This window comes from Lepidochelys olivacea (assembly GCF_965140295.1).
Source record: "Lepidochelys olivacea isolate rLepOli2 genome assembly, chromosome: 5".
Lineage (NCBI taxonomy): Eukaryota > Metazoa > Chordata > Testudines > Cheloniidae > Lepidochelys > Lepidochelys olivacea.
The window spans coordinates 42,261,081-42,285,984 of NC_140415.1; the positions used below are offsets into that span (position 1 = coordinate 42,261,081).

At 39.6% G+C, this 24,904-nt stretch overlaps 1 protein-coding gene across 3 annotated transcripts in view; it reads right to left on the reverse strand.

Annotated features, from left to right (window-relative positions):
• The window catches only part of ADAMTS6 (ADAM metallopeptidase with thrombospondin type 1 motif 6), a gene marked incomplete at its 5' end in the record, with an annotated part of 323,894 nt that overhangs the window by 262,506 nt on the left and 36,484 nt on the right, over nt 1-24,904 (reverse strand). For all 3 annotated transcript variants that reach the window (XM_084627958.1, XM_084627957.1, XM_084627956.1), the window contains 3 exons: nt 16,535-16,680; nt 17,207-17,290; nt 17,888-18,105. In XM_084627958.1, coding sequence (XP_084484084.1) covers nt 16,535-16,680; nt 17,207-17,290; nt 17,888-18,105 — 448 coding nt within the window. The remainder of the gene's footprint in view (nt 1-16,534; nt 16,681-17,206; nt 17,291-17,887; nt 18,106-24,904) is intronic.

Sequence of the window (24,904 nt, forward strand, 5' to 3'; positions counted from 1 at the left end):
TGGTCTGGTCCAGGATGGCCACCTTCACTTTGTTGTATTCCAACGCCTCATAGGGGGTCTAGCTTTTGGTAGGTCATCTGGGCTGGTCAAATACAGAGCCAAGAGGTTAGCCCAGTGTTCTGGAGGCCACTGGGCAGCAGTGGTGACTTGTTCAAATGTCACGAGGGTCCAGGTCCACCACTTGTTCCCAAGCCCAGCTTAGGGTTGGGTCCTCCCTTTGTTCCTTCAGGAAGTCCCTATCTATGTCCAGCCACCCCGTCCGTCCTCCTCTGGGGTCCCTTTCATGGGGTGGCTTCAAACTTGCATCTTGGGCTGGTCAGAAGGATTTTGGTGGCCCAGGAGCACCCTTTTGGTGACTCCATTCTCCTTATGTCTGTGGGGTGCTTGTTCCACTCTTGCAAGACCAGACGAAGCAATTGCCAGTCATGTCCCAAGATCACAGGGTAGGCCAGCTTCAGGGCTAGTCTGACTCAACATAGTTCCTCATGCCAGATGGCCTCCCTGGTACCCTGGTGGTTAGGTACAGCCGCACGTCCCCATGGATGCATTGTAGGTGACTATTTTGTTTCTGCTGGATCTGGGAATTCTACCAGGCTGGCTTGGACAAGTGTTTGGCTACATCCCCAGTTGACCAGGGCCATCCCCAGTTGACCAGGGTTCCGTTCACCTGCATGGGGATTAGGAGTTTATCGGGGACCCTCTTCTGGGCCCAGAGACCTGCCACCCACACCTGGCCAACTTCAGCTATTCAGCTATTTAAACAATGGTTGCAAGAATATATTTTTATACTGAGAAAAGTGATTTTTACCCTCTCTTCCTATTCAATAATAACTGAAATGTCTCTCAAATCTTCCCAAAACATACATTTCTTTAAACATTTAAAAACCTTAGGCTGGCAGTTCTCCCCCTGGCCCGGGCTGGCACCAGGTGTTTTGCCACCCAAGGTGGAAAACATTTTCAGCATCCCCAACCAAATAAACCAAAACAAACAGCCACACAATGTTGCCCTCCCGTCCCCCTGCACTTAATTTGGTACCCATGGAAGTTGGCACCTAACCAATCACCCTGATCGCCCACCTCTAAATCCTGGCTCATATCACAAGGGTATGACATTTCTGTTTTCTTGGGACCAGCAAATAGGCATGTAGGGCACAGGACTAGCACTCTCTTCTCTTCTTATATTATACAGCACCAGTGAATTTATAGGTTATAGATTATATATTTTTGACATTATAAAATATAAACTCTCATTTATTGACCTCCTTTGTAAAGCACTTTGAGATTGATTGATGAAAAGTGCTGTATAAGAGTTACCAAGAATTTCTCATGTCTAGTCTTCATGGTGTTTCTAAAAATAGCTCCTGAGAGTAGTTTATAATTTGAAACATATACAATAGGGATATCCTTTTAACTATTTCTAATAATATCTTTTTACACATTTATAGGGTAAGAGATTCTGGTACATGGTGTAAAGAAAATATTTATGTTTTATGTTTGCAGTGTTGTTGTAGCCATGTTAGTGCCAGGATATAACTTTTCTAGTCACAAAAAATCATGGTCTTAATAAAGACACTGGGTTTATGACTGATTACAACAATCTGTAACCCACTAAGCCCCCTTTTTTGACTTTAGGGGTGTTAAAAGGCCTTTTCACTTTGAATGGTCCCTTAAAATATGTGCTAACTACTTATGCTAAACAATGTGTTCCATCTTTCCCAGACCTGAAGAAGAGCTCTGTGTAGCTAGAAAGCTTCTCTCTTTCACCGATAAAAGATAGGTTTCAGAGTAGCAGCCATGTTAGTCTGTATCCGCAAAAAGAACAGGAGTACTTGTGGCACCTTAAAAACTAACAAATTTATTTGAGCATAAGTTTTCGTGGGCTAAAACCCACTTCATCGGATGCATGTGTCATTACACAAAGTAAAACTATTTCCCCATGTTTATTCCGCGCCTGCCCGCGCCCCACCCCCTGTCCCGCGTTCCTCACACATTCTTGTCAACTGCTGGAAATGGCCCATCTTGATTATCACTACAAAAGGTTTTTTTCTCTCTCTCTCTCTCTTTCTCTCCTGCTGGTAATAGCTCACCTTAACTGATCACTCTCATTATAGTGTGTATGGTAACACCCATTGTTTCATGTTCTCTGTGTATATAAAATCTTCCTACTGAATTTTCTACTGCATGCATCCAATGAAGTGGGTTTTAGCCCAAGAAAGTTAATGCTCAAATAAATTTGTTAGTCTCTAAGGTGCCACAAGTACTCCTGTTCTTTTTGCCAATAAAATATATTATCCCACCTACCTTATCTTGCTACTGTTATTTTAGATCATTAAAAGAACTTAAAAGTGAAAAATTCTGATACTTTCAGTAAGATCACCAACACAACTAGGCAAATAATGGATTCTTCAGTTCTTTCACAATTTTGAAAAGTTAAAAAAAATGGGAGCATGTAGCAAGCTTCAGTTCTTTGAAGTTCGTATACACAGCAACAAAGCATTCAGTCTTTTTCTTTCCAGTGCTGGACTACAGCATCCCTGGTTCAAATTAATAAAGAAATGGAACTCTTTGTACATTTAAAGACACTATTTTGGATTAATAACCATTAGCAAATCAAGAGTTAAACTATCTGCTCCAAGATATTTTTTTTTAACTTTTCAAAATTGTGAAAGAACCGAAGAATCCATTATTTGCCTAGGTCTGTTGGTGATCTCATGGAAACTTGCCTATTGAGCAACAAGATCTAAACATGATGAGATACCACTCCAAAATAACAGAGAATTCCCTAGCATCCTATAGGCTAAAATTAACACCAGAAAGATAAGATACAAATGCAGGTGAATAAAATTATAAAGGTTAATAATCACCAAATTTACCACTGATGTCACATTCCCATTGGGCAGGCTGTCATAATCCCATGACCCAACAATGACCAGTTTATAGGGCACCAACAGAAAGGAAGAAAAATAAAGAGGATGGTAAAAGGAGAGAGAATATAACATAGTGGAAAGAGCAGCGTCACACAGATCATGCCTGTTGTTGAACGGACTACCAAATAACTATATACATAATTCTTTGCAGTGGGCCAGACTCTTCCACCTTTATTCTCTCTGAAAGGCACTAATTTAAGCAGAGTACAGGATTTGACCAAAATATGTTTAGTGTCTCCTTATAACTTTAGAAACAATTTCTATTAATAAATGTAACTATAAACTCTGTAAAAACGCTTGCAGAGCTAACTGCTAAAAACGTATTTGTTCCTATATTTCTATTGCACTCATAACCTTCTTTAACATGTTTACTTCACACACACGAGAATGTGCTGTATATGCTTTTCTAAAGCTCAGAATGTCAGTTCAGAAAAGTATGTATGTGTTCCCTCTTTATCATTTTAATTTGAGTATATGTTACTTGTAAACAAATGTGAGTGTTTTCCACACTAACATTTACTATCTCAGAATACTAACATTACATCTCAAAGTTAAGCAAAGAAAAAAAAATTGTGTAAGTATCAGAGGCTGCCAGCTTAGTTTCTTATCAAAATTCTTTTGTTTAAACATGTTTTGACATGAGTTTAAACAGAAGCACATTATCTTATCTACTGTAAAACAGATCTTTAACAATTATCATTGAATAAACATTAGTACCAATTAACAGACTGCACAACCATCTTCATTTTAAAATAATGATGCACAATTATGAAACTGATAACACTCAACTATAGGAATTTTTGCTTTTTTTTTAATAAAGAATTATATCTTTATCATTCAGTTCCTTTAAAGACAGAATAACCTTCCAAGCTGTATTCCATATTATAGCGTAATGGTGAAACTAAGCAGCCACAATTCCAGTCATGAGCTGGGAGGTAGTTTTCTACTTAAGACAACTCAATATCCTCTGCTCCTGCCTACTCGCACCTGCTCTCTGACTAGAAAATATCCAGACATTTCCTGTTAAGGGTCACCTCTTTGGTCTGAACTAACTCTGACCACAACTCATAAAGCAAGCCCAAACGCTCATCTGTAAGCAGTGCTAATCACATTGGAAACTATTTAGAACACATGGAACACAGTTTCACAATTAATTCAGAAGTGATCTATCTTCACTTAAACGGCTTTTAATCAAGAACAGCAGTGAGTACAATGTAACGATAGATGTAAATCAATTAAAAAGAAAACACCAGTCCTAATTTAAAAATGTTCAAGGCACATTGTGTATATTTATTTAAGGGCATATATTTAACATATATATTTATTTATTTCAAGGCTCGCATACACATACGTACACGCACACATATTTAATTTCAGTATCTTGTAAAGCTATGTTAAAATATTTTAAGAATTGGCTAAGTAACCTGGACCAAATCTTGCTCATCTTCAGTGGGGCTATTTTTATTAGTAAAGTGAACATAATATGTCCCCAAACTCAATCCTACCCCCCTTAAATTCAATCAGAATTTTGCCATTGACCTCAAAGCATGAATGATCATTATCTATGTTAAGATAAGTCTCTCAACTAGCACAAACTTCAGACTGCTGAACTAAAGTTAAATGGGCTAGCAGTTAATCACTAGAATTAATTTGCAATTAATATACAATCTTTTAAGTAAAAACATACACTTTAAATGTGTTCTTATACACAAGCAATCTAATAAAATCTGGTCATAAAGTTGCAGTAAATTGTTCATGCTGATGTTGAAAAAGTGAAGAAAAATGAAAATGCAGTATATAGTTATGTGTGGTGAGAGGCAGAATTTATGCAAGAGATTGCAGTCACTTACCAAATTCATTTTTGGTGAAAATCCAAGGATTAAATTGGCCTAATATGTTTTTCTGGATTATTAAGAAGGAGAAGCAGAGCTATTCACTAGCAGATGCATTATTCTGCCAGTCACTGTAACTCATGAAAATAAAATTAGTACTTTGCCTCTAAGTATGGGGAAGAGAAAGAAAAAAAAAAAAGAAAAAATGTTAGGATTTTGATTTAGAGTATCAAAAAAAATTATTTTACACAAGTCTATGTTCTTTAAAAAAGAAGACAAAAATACGACATTTCGGACTGCTAAAAAGTCATTGCTTAGATATCTGGCCAAGTATTAACTGAATGTTCTAACAGATATTCCGAACTATTACAACCAAACACATTTCCTGGAAAAACTATCATTTGAATAGTTTTATGACCCTTTGTGAGACTCAGAGTCAGAAGGTAAATGCCTGATTAAAAAAAAGTGCAGCACACAAAAGAGTTTTTCATTGATTTTTTTTTCTTCTGTAGTAAGCTCAGTGTGTAACAGGAACAAGTTTTATTTCTAACCTAAACCAGGCTTTAATACCATTGCTATTCACAGAATAATTAGTTTCTACTGCTGTCTTATCCCAATGTACTTTCATAGAATCATAGAATATCAGGGTTGGAAGGGACCTCAGGAGGTCATCTAGTCCAACCCTCTGCTCAAAGCAGGACCAATCCCCAATTAAATCATCCCAGCCAGGGCTTTATCAAGCCTGACCTTAAAATCTTCTAAGAAAGGAGATTCTACCACCTCCCTAGGTAACGCATTCCAGTGGTTCACCACCCTCCTAGTGAAAAAGTTTTTCCTAATATCCAACCTAAACCTCCCCCACTGCAACTTGAGACCATTACTCCTTGTCCTGTCATCTTCTACCACTGAGAATAGTCTAGAACCATCCTCTTTGAAACCACCTCTCAGATAGTTGAAAGCAGCTATCAAATCCCCCCTCATTCTTCTCTTCTTTAGGCTAAACAATCCCAGTTCCCTCAGCCTCCCTCATAAGTCGTGTGTTCCAGACCCCAATCATTTTTGTTGCCCTTCGCTGGACTCTCTCCAATTTTTCCACGTCCTTCTTGTAGTGTGGGGCCCAAAACTGGACACAGTACTCCAGATGAGGCCTCACCAATGTCGAATAGAGGGGAACGATCACGTCCCTCGATCTGCTGGCTATGCCCCTACTTATACATCCCAAAATGCCATTGGCCTTCTGGCAACAAGGGCACACTGTTGACTCATATCCAGCTTCTCGTCCACTGTCACCCCTAGGTCCTTTTCCGCAGAACTGCTGCCTAGCCATTCGGTCCCTAGTCTGTAACGGTGCATTGGATTCTTCCGTCCTAAGTGCAGGACCCTGCACTTGTCCTTGTTGAACCTCATCAGATTTCTTTTGGTCCAATCCTCCAATTTGTCTAGGTCCCTCTGTATCCTAACCCTACCTGCCACCGTATCTACCACTCCTCCTAGTTTAGTATCATCCGCAAATTTGCTGAGAGTGCAATCCACACCATCCTCCAGATCATTTATGAAGATATTGATCAAAACCGGCCCCAGGACCGACCCTTGGGGCACTCCACTTGATACCGGCTGCCATTTTAATCATTTTAATCATTCAGTTGTCCCATTCTGACACAGCCTTAAACTGAGGACAATGTGGGAGCTGCATCACCCCGATGGGTCACTGTTAGGCATTCTCAAGCTCCCCAGCACGTAAGAAGAGCATGCCTACTGCTACACCCCATCTAAAGGTGCATCTTATTTTTCTGGCTGTACCAGTCCTCCTCAGTGAGTCGGTGCAGTGGGGAAAGAGGAGGCCTTGCTTTCTGTCCAGCCCCATTGCAGTACAGAGCGATCTGAGGAAGTGAGGAGAGAAGTCCTTGCTCCCACAAGTCCAAGGAATACATTTGTGCCTAGTCTTTAGCAGGGTGTACAAGAATGGGAAAAGCTACCTTACCTTCTACCCAACAACATACCTACAAAACAGTGAGGCAGTCTTGCTTTGAGTGATTAATTTTGGGCTGAATCCTGCCAAAAATTATTCATGTGAGTGGTTTTACTCAATGAGCAGTCCCATTGAGTTTAGTGTGTTTGTTTACATGAGTTAAGATAAAGTGTTTTCAGGATTAGGTTCAAAGTTTTCATTTTAAATTGAGATAAAGTATATATTTGTTTAGTCATATGGTGCATCTCCAGTGTTAAATGAAACCTTAAAATTTTCCTTCAGTTAAAAACACAAAAGTCTGGACTTTATTTTGTGATACGGGTCACTTTTCTGGATTTGGTATTAAATAAAACTTATTGTGGCCATCTGGAACGGATTAGGCAGTCTGTGGATATACCTTCCCCCACCTCTCTATCCCTGTCACTGCGCACACACAAATTTTATAAACTAAATCTGAAGACACCTGCTAATCAACTGAAAATCACAGCTCAGCTAACTGCATCACAAATGAAAAATAACTCCCTTTTTAGTGATTAGAAAACATTCCACTCACATAATGCTCTTGTTAATTAGCTGCAAAACACCTGCTGGTTGAATTTGCCATGTAGTAAGCAGTTTTTCAGAATAACATTCTAGCTTCTTTATTGTTCCATGTTCCCTTAATTCCCAGAGTCTGTTTTATTCCTTTCAGCTACAAAAATCTATGTGTAAGAAATGTTAAGGGTCCAATTTACACCTGAAGAAGCCCGGAAGTTCAGAGGTAAGGGTGAAAACCTGGGCTGTATTTCAGGGCTTTAGCTCACAAATGTGTACAAAAGAATAAACAGACAAATAAAATTAAATAAATTACAATAATGGAAATTAAGGCCAAAGTGCTGATTGAATTTCCCGTCTTGATTCTTAATTTGTCTGCTAAACTCTAAGTTCTACAATCTAATTACATATTTAGTCATAATTCACAACCATACTGGTTTCTTTGGGTTAAAACTGATTAAAACATAGCAACATTATAAAATGTGTAATTCTCTGGCTCAGTTCAGCAGTTGGTGTAAATACCTTGTCTGACTAGGTACAGCCTTTTAAATGTTTGGACAGATATAACCAGCAACACACATGCAATAAAGAGTTTGGGTCTTAATAAAGTAAATAACTGAGAAATCTAAAATTAAGCAATGCAAAATGCCAAAAGCAATTGGTCCACAATATATATATATATAAAATTTCAGCCAAAACAGTTCAGCCATTTCTGAAAACAAGGCTATGGAAAAATACATTTTTCAATATTAAAAAAAAATCTGGTGACCATTTGTTTGGTTACTTCCGGGAATGGCGTGGGGCTATGGCAGATAGGCCGGCAACCGGCCTAAGCCCTGCTGCATCGCAGGCCAGGAGCCACCTGTGGTAAGCGCCTCCGAGCCGGAGCCTACTCTCACACCCCCTCTTGCACCCCAACCCCCTGCCCCAGGTCAAAATCCCCTCCTGCACCCAAACTCCCTCCCAGACCCCGCAGTCCTCACCTTCTCCTGCACCCCAACATTCTGCCCCAGCCTGGAGCCCCCTCCTGCACCCAAACTCCCTCCCAGAAAGAAACTAATATAACAGCTGTTCTAAGGTAAGAAGTAGGGTGTTTTGAATTAACTATATTCTACATGTTTTAAGACTCAAATGTAATCACAGAATGGCTTTATGTTAATTAAAAGGCAAGTTTAGTATAGTGTTAATAGCCATGATGCCATAATTGCAATCATTTTGTTTTAAATTAGGAAAAAGACTTGTATATAGGGGCCCGACAAATCTAATAGCCCCAGGCCCACAGGAGAGTTATTCTGGCCCTGGTCCTTCCCCGAAACCTGGTAAATCCCAAGATATCTATGAGAGGCCAGCACCATCTTCACAGAGGCTCTGGGCTTCCACACCAGCTCTGGCTCCCAGCAGTGACACCTGCTTGGCTCCATTGGAGCTGTGCTACCAGAGACTTCCACTGACTATAGATGCCCTGGGACTTCCACTAGGTGGGTTCTGTAGAAAAGATAATACAGATTTATGCTGTATTATCTTTTCCAGTGAATCTCCATGGGGCCAGGGTGTGTGGAAAAGACAAAGTGTATCCTTTCCAGATCACCCAATCCTCCCTCAGCCTGCCCAGTCTCCACGTCCTCCCCCCAGCATGGACCCCAGACCAATGGATGACTCTCCGCAGGAGCCAGGGTGGAGGGAATGGAGCCAGTGAGGTGACTGACCTTCTGCATAAGAGGAAAAGATCTGTGTTTGCAGGGTGCCTTCTGTGGCCTGAATAATCCTCTCTAGGATCCACCAGTCTTGTGGCCAGTCCCTTTAGCCATTTTCACAGGAGACCAAACCCAGCCCTCCCCATTACCCCAAGGGATGATGTCAAGGGATCTCTGCAAGGAAATCCTTGAAGAGATTTTCTCCTCCAGTCATCCCTTGCACAGGTTTTACACTAGGAGAGCAAGCCGGTCCTGTCCATGAATTTTTTTAAAAGTCTTAAATGGAAAGCAAATACTTGATCCAAACTTAATAAATGTATCTGCAGTAGCTTTCCTTTTCATTAATGTACTTCCTTAATCCCTCAGATTAGCCTAGTTAATAATGAAATTCACAAGAGGAAAAAACAACTTAAGTTTTTTCTGAAGCTTATATTACAATAATTACTATAATAGATTTAAGTATTTCAATTCCATGCATTTCCATATCTCACATATATGGAAGAAGTGTAATGGTTTAAAGAGTTTACAGAAAAGAGAGCCAAGGAATGGATACATTAGGCTGCTCATGCTGACTACTAAACGTAAAACACATTCTGATAAAGAATAGTAAATCCTTTCTGAACTTTAGGTGATCAATGGTTTGCTTTACTACAATGCAAACTTGAAAATTATTTCATTTTATACTTGTGACAGACGCTTTCAACTTTCAGCTACATGTTACTTCATAAAAGAAGAAATAGACGTAGTTCCGGATATTGATCTCATGCCAAATTGCTAGTCTCAGTCATTCAAAATGCCAACTAACTTTTCTTATAGGAAGAGACTATTTTTTATATAAATCATCCAGAGACAGTGGGTAGGAGGGACCCATGACCACCCATGGGAATGATGAGGAAGATGCCAACACTGCAGGAGGGGCTGAGTCCTCCTCCAACACCAGGGTTGCCTCCACTGCTGGGGTCTCAGTACCAGGGTCGGAGTCCGAGTCTGGATCCCGTACTGGTCGGGGCTGCACTGAGGCTTGCCTCTCAGATGCTGCCGCAGATCATAGGGGGGAATGAGGACCTGGCATCGAAGGCAGTCCTGCCAATGAATCGGCCACTGCCCTGGTGGGGAAGCACCTGCGGCAGGTACAACACCGAAGTCCGATGCATAAAATGAGTAGTGTCTCCTCAGCAGGAGGATTCCTCTTCTGAGGATTCTTCCCTGAAAGACCACAGCAGAGCCATTGTCGCTTCCACCACTGGCTGTGATGCGGAACCAGGGAGAGATGCCAGGGAGTCGGGGACCAGTGAGGTGGCTCCAGCGACCGGTGTCGCAAAGCTGGCAACCAGAGCCACAAAGCTGGAGAGCAGGTCATGAAGCTGGGGATTGGTGCTGAGTTGGTGACCATTACAGCGGGCCTATGGGGGGTTTCCCTCTGGAAGGAGCTGCCTTCAATGACTCCAAGGTCAGTGGGTAGTCTCGGGGAGTGGGCAGAACTAGGGGAGCCATCAGGTCCGTTGCCGCCTGAAAAGCCTCAGGTGTCGAAGGGGCTCTCAAGCATAGGGTGCCCCGACAGCTCTGAGGAGAAGGTGGTGGGTCCAGACTCGGCTTGGCACCCTGGGTGGAGGCTTTGGGGAGGACAAATGGCCTGGTACAGGTCTCACCTCATCAGTCACTCCCCTCTTATCCTTTTTTGGCACAGGGGAGTGCCCTCTTTCAGCACACTGTTTCTTGTGCCACTTCCTTGGCACCAAGAATGTCCCAGTATTGGGGGAGCCCTCTGTATCAAGGCCAAAGTGCTGGGAGCCAAATTGGAGTGGGACGGCTCCAAGGCAGGTCCAAGGGCGCTTCTATTAACAGGACCTTCAGAGAAATGTCCCTGCATGGCCTGAAGCTCCTGAAGATCTTGCACTTGTCTTTAATGTGCGCTTCCCCGAGGCACTGTAAGCAGCTCGCATGCGAGTCGTTCACTGGCATGGGCTTATGGCAGGTGGCACACGGTCTGAAACCTGGGGACTGGGGCACACCCCATCCCTTGGACGACATCCCGTGATAGGGATTGCTATTCAGTTTAACTAATTAACTAACAACTAAACTCCTACACAAGAACAACTGAGTCCAAAAAATCACTGGGAGAACTTGCAAGCACAAGAGAGAAAGCTGTTTCAACAACCATCACAGGCAGTAAGAAGGAACTGAGAGGACACAGGGCTGGCAGAGCCTCTTATACTAGCACATGAGCATGGAGCTCCAGGGAACACTAAGGCCAGCCCTATAGAAAATCTCCTGGGGGAAGAATCTCCAGCAACTGTGTAAATGGGCACACCCATACCTTACATTGACTTGACATGAGCAAACACTCTAAGAAGAACCCTCTGAGCAAAGGGGAAGCAGAGAAAGAATTGTTCCCGTAAGACCTAACAATGACTCCTGGGACGACTTCTGGGATAATACAGTTTGAACACCATCTCTTGGTGCCTAAAAGCCAAATCCAGCCCTAAATATATTAAAAATGAAAGGCCTGTGGTCAGCTCTGCACAAGTATGCATGAAAATTAAAGAAGTTTTTTGCCTCTCTTTTGTGCCTCTATGCAGAGGTTAAGAAAAATTAGTGTCTTTTAGTTCAGGAGCACAAAGACTAAGAGTCTAACACTGATGCTATAACCCTTTCCTCTCCCTTGAAAAGACCAGCAAAGATGTCCCCACACTGGGGGAACATATCCTGCACTCTTTTAAAGGACCTCACTGCTATGCTCTCAGAGGGAGTTTTGCGGCATCATGCCTCGAGGAACTCCGACTGGACCACTGCACCTCTGCATTAACCCCTACCATAGGCTATGCCAAATCTCTGCAGATTCAAAGAAATTAACTTCTGCCTACATAACTTTCCCCTGGATACAATACTTCCTACTGTGCATTCTAAAATGTTACATAGTGTTGCTGTGTACTGGAAAACAGCTGCCAAGTGACTCGCTAAAGCAGGTCTGTCATTCAGTGGGTAAAGTGATTCTTTTACATATGCAATAAAACATGAACATATTTCTATGCATTTTCACTATTTGAAAGGATGTGAAAAATCCAGAGAAACATACGTACAGCAATGCTATTGCCTTTCCGGTGGATACTGGCAGTACTGGGGATGCATGTTGCAGAGCATATTTGTTGGTGACAAAAGGAGAAACACAGCATATTGCCGAGAAATATACTTCCTAAATAATGAGGACAGTAGTAGCTGGCAACAGTACAGAAGTGTCTAGTTAAGAAAAGTGCTCAGGGCCTCTTCAGTGTCTCCAGCCCAAAAAAGTATGTGCAACCACTTGAAAATGCACAAAATATACCATATATGGCATTTTCTAGTTTTCCTGCAGTTTGTCTAAACTATAGATTATAAAAATACTTGGATTACTCAGTATAAAACACTATGGGCCTGATTCTTTACTCACATATGTAGTGTTTACTCTCACACAAGGGGTCCACTCGATTCAGTAGGATTATTGTAGTATAAATATATAGAGAGTTGAAGGATTAAGCTATATATATAAAATCATTATTTATAGGGATTCCAATCACTTTAATATTACAAACGTTCCAAATTTCTAGGCATGATAAGGTACTAATTGCAGGGGCCACATCTGTGTCAATGTCAGTGCAGCACTTTATTGAAGAAGTAACAGTACAGTTTGTTAATGGGAAAAGAGAAACTGCCTCTAACTCAATAATAAGAACAAATTCTTCTTAAATCCTTTATGGCTGTAGAAAGTTATTCTCTTATTTAAAGCACTTTGTTTTTTGCAAACCACATTAGATTTGTATTTAATTCTAAAAGATAAAATAAAGTCCTGAGATGGAATACTATCAGTGGAATGTGAAATTTCATGCTCTTACTCTTCTAAAGAAACACTATCCCTTTAAGTGAATGAAGTTCCAAATGTTTTTCTGTTTAAAACATTTACATTCTAGGGGCCAAATTCTGCCCTTTGGAGATACACATGCGCATCTCAATTTCCCCCTAGAACTCTCTTCTCCATAGGTTGTTGGACATGTGTTTTACTTGGTCTGCTGCCATACCAGGCAATAAAATTAATGGCTGTGGATCTTCCCTCCCAACAGGAGGAGATTCATTCCCTGCACATTTTATTCAATCAGTCATATATGTTATTTGAAAAAACAGCTGTTCAGTACCTGGGTATAACAAACTAATGGTCTCAGGCTACGAGTCCACACCTTATAGAAATGAATGGGCATGATTAAAGATTCTTTTGTTTTGGGGGGAGAGAGAGAGAAAGAGAGAGAGTATAACTTTTATGTTGTTTATTCCCCTCACACTGTGAGCAGTGATGGAAGCAGACCATGCAAGGGAGCAAGAGGACACTTCATGCCCCCATACTTTTCTACACAGGTGACTAGGTCAAGCAACACTCTTGCACCTACTTTATGTTGCTATAGAATTAATCATGGAGCGGGCTGAGGGGGCACAATGGGAGGCTAAAAGTTGCCAGGAGGGTAAAGGTATGGATAGTTTCAAAATATCTCTTTTTTTTTTTTTTTTTTTTGGCTTTCAGGCTCATCAGAGGAAGAGATTTTTGAAACAGGGGAGGAAGTAGGGCCAAAAGCCCAACTCAGGCTGAAAGTATTAACTCAATCTGCCATAGCAAAAATAATGTGTAGTATAGCATATTGGGTATTTAGCCTCTAAAGTTTCATATTTGGAAGAGAAACTATGTAGAACATGGTTCTTAGAGCCTCAGATGTGAGGTAGCAGCTGGGTCACAGGCAGACAAGAGGCTACCAGGAAGAAGATGCCGTACATCTACAAAGATATGGGATCCAATTCTTAGGAGGGAAAGAAACTGGATGGGTCTTTATGCTTTTTTGTTTTGCACAGAGATTCACAAAGCCTAGGCCCAGTTCCACAGAGTTGACCCTACCAAGCTGGAGATCATATTGCTAAAGTAAGATGATACCATCTGTGACACCAACAATGTTGTATTCAAATGTAATGACTGTAGTTTGTCCTCAAAGGCACACACACTGCTCCTGTGCACATTCAGTGATAAAAGATAGACCTATACAAGTTTCCACACTATTTTTAATGTTGTTTTGACAATAAAAAGAAAATTGCTCAGACTCCATTGGGGTTTGCTAAAGTCAGAGTCACTTTATGGGAAGGAGGAGATAGATTACCCAAACAATACTATAGTATTAATCAACAGTAGACTTTATATAGAAAGCTGTCAACTCAGTATACTAACATTATTAATATTTCTTCTTAAAGAATTCACTGCAACAATTACAGGATCAAATATTAGGATTTGGTACAGTCTCATACTAAAAATGACTAAGTGAACCATCCAATAAGGGATGTGATAGAGAAAACAGCCTTCATTTGTTTAACATTTTAGTTCAACCACAGATTTATCCTGTGCACAAAACCAACACAAACAACATAACTTCAGAGTTTTCAAGTAAAGAGATAAAAGCAAGGAAATGCTGAATAATGGGCACAATTCCTTTAACAAATATTCCCATTGTGTTTAAGTGAAATATGTCATGTAGGTTCAGCCACTATTCTGAGACTCCGCAATAAGTGTACAGTATTAGCTACCTGCACTTAGCTACCATGACGTTTATTTGAAAGAAAATAAACTGCTGAGCTATTTCAAAAAGAAAAAAAAATCTTCAAACAGGGCTTCACGCCTTGTATCCTCAGAGTCTCCACAACAGTGTTGAGCGAGTACAGATTTTGCTGCCAGGAAATACTCTTGCTGATCAGCATTCCTTTCTGGCTATAGCATAAACACTGGCATCACTGATAGAAGCATGCCACGTTCCCAACACTGCCTACAGTAAGCAGACCATACAAATCTCTTTTATCAATCTTTTTTTAATTGCTGTGAGAGAGGAAAAGGGAGGAGAGAATGCCTTACAGTCTCCTCCTTTTCTATACCAGTGTGGTGCCATGCTCCAGGTGGGGGCTGATGTAACTGGGGACTTAAGACTGATGTTTCAGCCTTAGCACTGTTTACTAAAATAAATCAGCATAAGTCAGGGATTTCAGGGTGAGCAAGGTCAAGTTCTTAATGTTATTTAGTGTAGATTTTGTGTGAGAATTTCATTTTTATAGTTTTATTAGATAGTTATAATCATTAAATGAAAAGAAGCACTCCCTCACGAAAGTATATAAAAACATTGACTTTGAGACTATTTGTTTATACAACAGATAGAGACATACATATGTGTATATAAATGGAACCACTCACATGTATAAAATTAAGCCTGCATATTAAGCATGCCTTTGCAGAATCAGTGCCTTAAAATGGAACATTATTGGGTTCTAAATTTGTACTTTATTTAAGGACGTTTTCAAAGTGATTTTTACCCATTAGACCAAAGCAGTACTTTCAAAGATATTGGAATGTATTGTATCAATCTAGCTACTACATGTGCTCATTAATTGAATGTATTAAAACTAATTTATGAAATATTGATGAAAAACACATTTTGCACTCAAAATGGTTACATACAAGAATCCAGTACCTGTAGCATATTCTTTCATTGCTGCGCTACTGTAATTCAAAAACAGTTCTAAAGCATTTTTTCAAAAATATCATAGCTTTTATGCTCAAATTCCAATCAGGAGTGAATTTTTGTCTTATACTTGAAGGCATTATTCTACACTGATTCCATACCTAAAACCTCCATTAAAGTTTGACATGTGGTGTGCGTACACAATATGCCCCTGAAAAGGGTATTATTAATAGAAACATTAACAATCCTTAGCTATATAGATCAATACTAGCATCACTGTTTTAATATTTACAAAAAAAGAAGACTGTCCCTAAGAAAGAGGTGCACGTCAAATGCTATTTTAATACAATCTATTTGTAGAGTACAATATTTGTTTACCTGTAACTACACAGAGAAAACAGAGTATTTAAAAGGATTGAAAGATTACAAAGTAAACAGTGTTGAACCTGCTCATAGAAATGGTAATATGTACAGCAAGACACCTTTATACATAAGTTGCCTTGGTATGAACACTAAAAATTTCATTGTCTTTTTTCTTAAATTAAGTTAGATAGCAACAAATGCACAGCCAGATTCTCAGCTGGTGTAAATCTGCATAGCTCCATTGACTTCAGTGAAGTGACACTGATTTATACCAAGGAACTGGTAATAATGTTTTACACTGAAAACATTATACAGTAGTAACAAAACAATTTTTTTCTCCTGCTTTTTGATCTTTTTCCCAGAATTTTTAGAATTTTTATTCAACTATAAAAGTTTTAAACGATCAAGCAAATTCATCATATCTACTCCAAGATCTTTTATGGGCACAGTTATGAGAAGCACAGTTATTGAAGTTATTGAAATTGTAAGTACTGTAAGTTCTTAGACATTTTCTTTCCAATTTTTTAAAATCTATGTTTTAATGGTCTGATATATTCTCAAAGACAAGCACCATATTATCTTTTTACCCTCTCAAGATTACCTACCCCTTAAATTACTTTAAATATAGGTTTTATACATAAGTAAATACAAGAAAACCATAGAAAGAAGATAAAATAAATACAAGACCTGCAATAAACCATACCTAGTAATAAGAACCGCATTATCGTGGTGGGCAATCCCATTTTCTGGAATGGTGTTTCCATCGCTTTGGTGGGAGAGAATGGATTTCTGCCACTTACAGAAGCTATCGAGGGACTTGTCTGCATGGTGGTTTATCTCCAAGTTTGGCTGCAATACAACATGCATACCAGAAATGTTCCAAACAAATTACTAAGGTCAGTTGTTAAGCCTTTTGAAGACTAAAATGGGACTATAATTAGAAGCAGTGGTTTCTAGGAATAATCTCTTCTTGCCAATTTTTATCTCTAAAATCTGACCCAGAGTTCAGTTAGTGTATTACTGAACAGGCATTCTTTCACTTCCAGCTTTAATAATGATTATGTCAATATAAAAATTTTAGATTATAAAAATATAGACATAGAAATAAAATTGTAATTGCAAGTCTCTACCACTGAAATCTCCACAAGTAAGTTGAAGATATCTGTTACATTAGGTAAATATTAAGGTGATAAATGAGGCATATTCCTTGAAATTATTTCAACCTTCCTTAAAAATAGCAAAAGATTACAGATGAGGCTTTATACTCAAATATAGGCTTTCTAAACAATAATTAGGTGGATTCTATAATGGTACACTGTGAAGTATGCTGTAGTTTATTGGTCTGAAGTTTAATGTAATTGCAGCTCAGTCTTACCTGATCTTCAGTGAGAACAATTAAACGAGTCACTATAATATTCACAACGTTTCCTAGACTGGAATCACGATAAAGTTTGGCAACCTGACCTCCAGAAAAGAAGAAAAGACACAAAGTCAGACAAGAAACACCATTCATTTGACATATGCTTAAAAATTGGTCTGTTTTCTCTTATTAAATATAATTTAATAATTTGAACACTTCTTACAGGCACCTAAAGAACTATTTCTAAGTCAACCTTAATCTATTCAGTAAGATAAATCAATATTCCCTACACCTTTTTCACTACAAACACTTTATAGAATAAACTTGTTTCACAGCTGAATAACTCATGACAAGAGATGTTCAGAATGCTAGTCTAAACAAAAGAACCAACCAAAAGTGTAATCACTATAACTGGTAATTAGAGGGTCAATTTATTTAAAATGAAACCCAAAGGCATTGAAACATAATTTAACAGTGATCATAATATCCTCCCTGACTGAGAAAAGACAATAGTATTGCACATCTCATTGCATGTCTCATTTATCTTCTAATACTAACATTTTACTATATATCATTTTTTGCAGGCTGATACATATTTTAAAGCATTGTTTATTTCAAATTAGAAAACCATATTGCATAATTGCCCATCCTATAAAAAGTGTTAATTATGTTAATATATAGAGGGGTCAAACTTACAATATTCATTACACTCAAAATGTAATGCTCAATGTCTTTGCGACCATGGTATCCCACCATCATTTTGTCTGCTACTACCAGCGTCTCCACAAAGCGTTCAATGCTTACTGATCTCTTCTGTCGACCATGACTACTTAGAGTGTTATTAATTGGAAGTGAAGTTGGAAAAGCAGATGTATCATTCATCCACCAAGGTTTACTACTTCTTGTGAGGTCTTCTAGGAATCAAAATAATTAACCACTTCAGATGGGTCACCAGTTAAACATGTTCAAATACAGCTGTTTTATGTTGACATTATTATCTTAAAGCTTCTAAAATAACAAGAGTTTCTTGAGGGCAAGAAGAAATTAAATCTTTTCTTTAAATATATAGTATATTTTACACTTCCATTAGCAAATATTTTTGCAGCTTGAAAAAGAGCTAGATTTAATACAAAGAAATATTTTTTTAAAAAAAATACAGCAAGTTCTCTTGCTTTCATACATTGTATCATATAGCTGCCTCTAACAATATCAGATTGTTCTCTTAAAAGGCCTGATCCTGCAAAACTCTTATTTATATTCCCAGATACAAATTACATTATAACATGGAATTAAGAATTAATACATTTCAGTATTTAAATGGTAAGAACACTACAGGGATCTTGTAATTATCCCAAAAATAAGCACTACAAGCCTAGGAAATTCAGAGTTAAGGTTTAAAGTTAAAAGAAATCCAAACATATTAAGGCATGGTAATACACAGTTAAGGCATTCAAAAAACCTTAATTTTGCCCTGTAATGACATCATGCAATAACTGTACAATTATGCTTAGTGCATAATAGTGTTTGTTCTGCCAGATTAAACAGATGTTTTAAAATATATTAAATAGTTTTCATTCAAGTGGGAGTTAAAAATGGTCTGACTACACATCTTAAAGGACCTATTTTTTAATTAATTTTAACAATAAAATAAACTAAGGGCTAGATCCACAAAGGGATTCAGGTGACTAACTGGCATGCTGGGTGCCTCAGTCCAAAATTTAGATCCTCAAAACACCAGCTCAGCTGCCACATAACTCTGCAGACACCCAAGTTTCTGCTAGTAAAGTCCCCAAGGTACCTAAATTTCTGCTGCCTGGCATACGCATAGCCACCTAAATCCTAATGCCCAGGCACCTAGTTCATGCCCAAACCTTGAAGTGGGACCTTCAAGCTAGGCACTGCCCCACCTAACTCGCCTGTGGGGCCCAATCTGTAAGTATGGTCAGAGCACAGCCACTGAATCAGACCTTGTACAAAACAGAGGGAGGAGGCGTCAGCAGTACCCCCACCAACTGTAGCCCAGTGGTTACAGCGCTCATCTAAGATACAAGAGAATCACATTCAAATCCCTTTTCTGGCTGCAATGGCACAGGAATTTGAACTCTAGTCTCCTTCTCCCATCTGAATGCCCTACTTACTGGCCTATGTGGTACTCTGGAGTGGGTTTTTTTCAGTCTCTCCCACTGAAGCTGTTCCATTCTGTATAAATAATCAAATAGTCATTGAAACAGGGACTTACATTTGGATCTCCCAAATTCCAAGTGGGCACCCAAACTCCTGGGCTATTGAGTCATTTTCTCTCTCTTTCTCTCAATGAATATTTAAGTCATCCTCAACTACGGAACAGTGACTGGCACGTCACATCCATAATGAACAGTCCTTATCTTAAAAAGTAGCCCTGTGGGCTTGGGCTCAATTTAATAAAGTAAGCATATGCTTAACTTTAAGCACGTGCTCGAGTCTATCCTTCAGCAATGCACTTAAGCACGGGCTTAATTTAAGCACATGCTTATGTCCCATTTACGTCAATGAAATTTAAGTATATATTTAAACTTAAGCATGCGCTTAAGTTCTCTACTGGGTATGGATGGACCTAAGCATGTGGTTAAAGCTATATCTGAGCTTAAGAGCTTTGCTGAATTGGGGGCTTAAAAGGACAGCTCATTGGATCTATTTTTGCATGTATCTACTGAAATTAGTTAATTTGTGATGGTGCCTATAGTGTCAATGGGAGTCTGTAGTTGCTTCAACTATACATCCCATTTTCAATGGTTAATGACTCAGCTATGAAGAAAATGTGTACGAGGTCAAAACAAGGCCTCATTGTTGCTGTAAATTTCTCATTTATTAAATGTTTACAGTTCATAGAATATATACCTTTACCAGAGCCATTTCTTTAAAAGACCCATATCAAATTGTAGAGACATTGAAAAATGAAAATAAATTTGGTTACTTCAAATCATTGGGTTTAATGATATCATTGTGACAAGCCTTAGGCAAGGTTATAGTCATTTGTTAAAAAATCAGCATCGGGTATTAAAGACTGCTGAAGTTCGTATAACCAAAAACAGGTATTTTCCTGTATTTCAATCACTATTCAAGGAAATTAAAGTTTGCTTTAATTGATCAAACATTTTACTCTTACTGAAGCAGTGATTTAGGAATGTCTGGAATCTTGTCTGATAAATTTTGTAATAAGATCGGGGGGGAAACCTTTGTTTGGCCATATTGAAATTGCATAAGTTCAGCAAGTTGAGGATTTTTGGTGCTCCTATAATGCAAAAATTATTTTATAAACATGAAATGTAGACTAGGAATTTTTTTCTCTTTCATAAAAAAGATATAAGTAATTTGAAAATCATCTAGTGTGCACTTGTAGAAACCTTTTAAAGAGTAAATGACAAACAACAACATTTCGCACTCAAAGGTATAGTTTTCATACCAAGGTTCCAAAGTACTTATATATATATATTGTAACAGAGCTTCCTCTCTCCCTCGGTGGGTCCCATGCTTCCATTTAGCAATGGGCTGAGGTATTCTTTTCCCTCAGGATTTTCCCCACACCCCTGGGTTTACTGTCCACACCCCCTGACGGAGCAGGATTCCTCCCAGCCTCTATGAAGGGTAGGGTTGCCAACTGTGTAATGGCACTGTGATGTTGCACTCCACATGTTTTATGAAACTATGCTTATGAATGTGAATATAATGTAACTGGAATATGCTTTATGCAAAAGGTCTCTTGTAAGGTATCATAACAAAGGTTATAACCTACTGAATATATTCCTCCTATTTGTATGTATGTATCATTCTTGTATCTGAAGCTAGAAATATGAAGTATAACACTGAGGTCCTATTGCAACTATGCAAAGTGTGGGCCATTAATGGTGGCTTAGAATCTTGATGGCTTCCATTGACTAGGACAATTGGTTGTGAATAGGTTTATTTACCTGAAAGCCTTCCTGTGTATGTGTGGGCCAGCCCATGGGTAATGAAGAATGAGGTCTCACAGGACATGTGACTATGTCACATGATATTGGAATCCATCTTAAAATTTGGTACTTTTCCATTTAGAAGGGAGGGTGGGGACCGAGAGAGACAAAAGATTCCCACCTTGTGCCAAAGCTATAAAAGAGGACTCTATAAAAGGGGGAACAGAACAAAGAGGGCTGCCAGTCATGAGAACACCCCTGCTTTTCATCTAAGACGTCTGCTTGAACTAACAAAGACTGTACCAGAGGAAAGGATTGGGCCCAGACTAGGAAGGAATCTAGTCTGTGAAAGAAGCCTATTGGAACATCTCTGAGGGTGAGATTTTACCTGTAATCAGTTTCTTAATGTATTAGGTTTAGACTTGCGTGTTTTCTTTTCCTTGGTGACTTACATTGTTCTGTCTGTTATTACTTGAAACCACTTAAATCCTACTTTTTATACTTAATAAAATCACTTTTGTTTATTAATGAACCCAGAGTAAGTGATTAATACCTGAGGGAGCAAACAGCTGTGCATATCTCTCTATCAGTGTTATAGAGGGCGGACAATTTATGAGTTTACCCTGTATAAGCTTTATACAGAGTAAAACAGATTTATTTGGGGTTTGGATCCCATTGGGAGCTGGATGTCTGGGTGCTAGAGACAGGTAACCTGCAGAGCTGTTTTCACTTAAAGCCTGCAGCTTTGGGGGCATGGCCCAGACCCTGGGTCTGTGTTGCAGCAGACTAGCATGTCTGGCTCAACAAGGCAGGGTTCTGGAAGTCCCAAGTTGGCAAGGAAAACAGGCTCAGAGGTAACTTCAGCACATCAGGTGACAGTCCCAAGGGGGTCGAACCCGTCACAAGCACAAACCCAAACACCCTTGCACCACCCCCTTCTCCAAGACCCCGCCCCTGTTCACCTAGCCCCCATCCCTCCATCGCTCACTCTCCCCCAGCCTCATTCACTTTCACCAGGCTGGAGCAGGGGGCTGAGGTGTGGGACAGGGTGTGGGCTCTGGGCTGGGACTGAGGGGTTTGGAGCATAGGAGGTGGCTGAGCCTGGGGCAGGGGGCTGAGGTGTAGGAGGGGCTGTGGGAGGTGTTGCGGGGTTTGGGAGGGAGTTTGGGTGCAAGAGGGGGCTCTAGGCTGAGCCTGGGGCAGGGGGTTGAGGTACAGGAGGTTGTGTAGGCTCTGGGAGGGAGTTTTGGTATGGGAGGAGGCTTCAGGCTGAGCCTGGGGCAGGGGGTTTGAGTGCAGGAGGGGGTGCGGCCTCTGGGAGGGAGTTTGGGTGTGGGGTGCAGGCTCTGGGCTGGGATTTGGGGGGGCAGGAAAGGGTGAGGGGGGCAGCACTTACCTCAGGTGGCTCCTGAAACCGACGGGCATATCCCTCTAGCAGCGGCTTCTAGGCAGGAGGGCCAGGGATCTCCATGCATTGCCCCTGCCCACAGGCACCACCCCCACAGCTCCCATTGGCTGTGGTTCCTGGCCAATGAGAGCTGTGGAGCCAGCATTCAGGGCACGGGCAGTGCGCAGAGCCCCCATGGCCGCCCCTATGCCTAGGAGCCGGAGGGACATGGTGGCCGCTTCCCTAGAGCCAGAGCTGGGCAGAGCTGGGCAGAAAGCCTGCCTGCCCCACAACAACTGGACTTTTAATGGCCCATTCAGCACTGCTGACCAGAGCCGCCAGGGTACCTTTTCGACCAGGTGTTCCAGTGGAAAATCAGACACCTGACAACCCTACTTGACACTTGTACACTTCCCTCACAACGACTGACTCACGACAAACAAGAAAACTGCATCATGCCAATTAGCTGGAGAAGAAGATCGACGATTGGCTCAGTAAATCTTGATGACACAAAAGCACTAATGAAGAGTAATACAAGTTATTGACCTGGCTCTGTCTATTAATCTATAATAATTAATTCCGACCTAATGTAACTTATGCATAAAACTAATGACTTTTGACTCTATGTAAAGTTCAAAGAATCTGTATTATTCTGTTATTAATATCATTTGGGACACAAAAAGGTCTGACAAGTACTAAATTTCTAAAAGAACAAAATTAATTTTAACTCAAACACATTAACAAATTTTATTGTAAATTCTTAGCATTTCAGTGCACAAAGAGTATATGCTGTCAGTTTGGGAAGAATACTCTGCATTCTTCATACACAATGTAGATGTTGAATACCTGATTATGTGCAAAACTTGACTAAACCTAATTGGTGGATTCATGATGTCCACAGCATCTCCATAATAAAGGGCCAGATCTTGTTCAGATTGAAATTGATGCGAGTTTTACTGTTGATTTCAGTGACAGCAGGAGCAGGCCCAAAAATCACAACAGTTCCATGTTACTGAATGATATATTAGATTAATTCTTATAGAATGATGCAGCAGAGTATAAGCATTCATTAGCAAGTGTTGCTATTAAATTGAGTAACGCATGAGAAAGCATAAAGATTCTTTAAAAAAATAATGTTCCATAGATACCACTTTTTCCCTAACTTTGACAAATACTTTAATAATGTTTATATCATTTTAAATGTGCAAGATAAGGACATATTAATGTGGGTTCCCCCTTTCCCTTCATTTTAGGCTAGACTATGCAATCTGTTCTGGGTATGGGGAAGCACATAGTTGTGCCATCCCAGGATTATATACTTGTCAATTTTCAAGTTTCAAACTTCAATTGTTTTTACAATCAGTGGATTCAATTCAAAAGTTTTGTTTTTGCAATGAGAAAAGTGTACTCTTTTTCATTCTCTATAACTCTAATATTGCTGAAGGAATTTTGCTAAATTCTCAAAAAAACCATAATAATTCACCTTCAAGCAAAAATCTAATATAGAACATATCAGCTAAAGGGGTGTGCATATTTAAAAATGATGAGTATGCAAAAATAGCAGGTTACAATGAAAACTGTTTTGCAACCTTAACAATACAGCATGCACTACTAGGCATCTGCTAAAAAACCATTTCAAAAATCATTTCAACAAACTATGCAGCCAAGTGAAAATACCATGAAAGTAAATTAGCAGTATGATCTTTGTTGCAAAGCTAATGATGGAAGACTTCAGCGTAATGTGCTGTCTACAGAACTCTTACATTAAGCTTGATTATAAACTGAGCCAAATTCTGCTCGGGCATAATGCAGTTTCACCTGTTTACCATTGCTTTACATGGTCCTGCATTTGGAAAATGTTAGTTATATATATGAAAGAGCAATAAAAATAGATAGAAAAATTGAGATAACTCTAAGGTCTTTATCCTGCTAGATGTTCAGCACTCCTGCAAAAAGTTGAGTGCCCTTAACTCCTGGTGAAGTCAATGGAGCTGAGAGTGCCCAGAATTTCACAGGATGAAGCCCTTAATAATTTTAGTTATGTATTCAGAGGTATACAGGGGGACCTGATCCAAATCTAAGTCAGTGGGTGCTTTGCCACTGACTTCAATTGAGTAATGAGGAGTGAGGAATTTAATCAGTTTGGTGTGGACAGGATGTTTAAGAGATGAAATAGTATTATTCTTAACTCTTTTTTCCTGAAAAATAAAATAAATCTCATTTATGCTGCTTAAATTTTTGATATCATGACCTTTATACTGAAACAATGGAATTATTCTGGATTTGCACTAGTGTAATTTAGAGCAGAAAAGTGGTCCTATTGTATATTGACTTTGTTCATGAAACACTATTCTCACAACCAAACTCAGTTAATGCTGTGAGCGTATACACACTTTA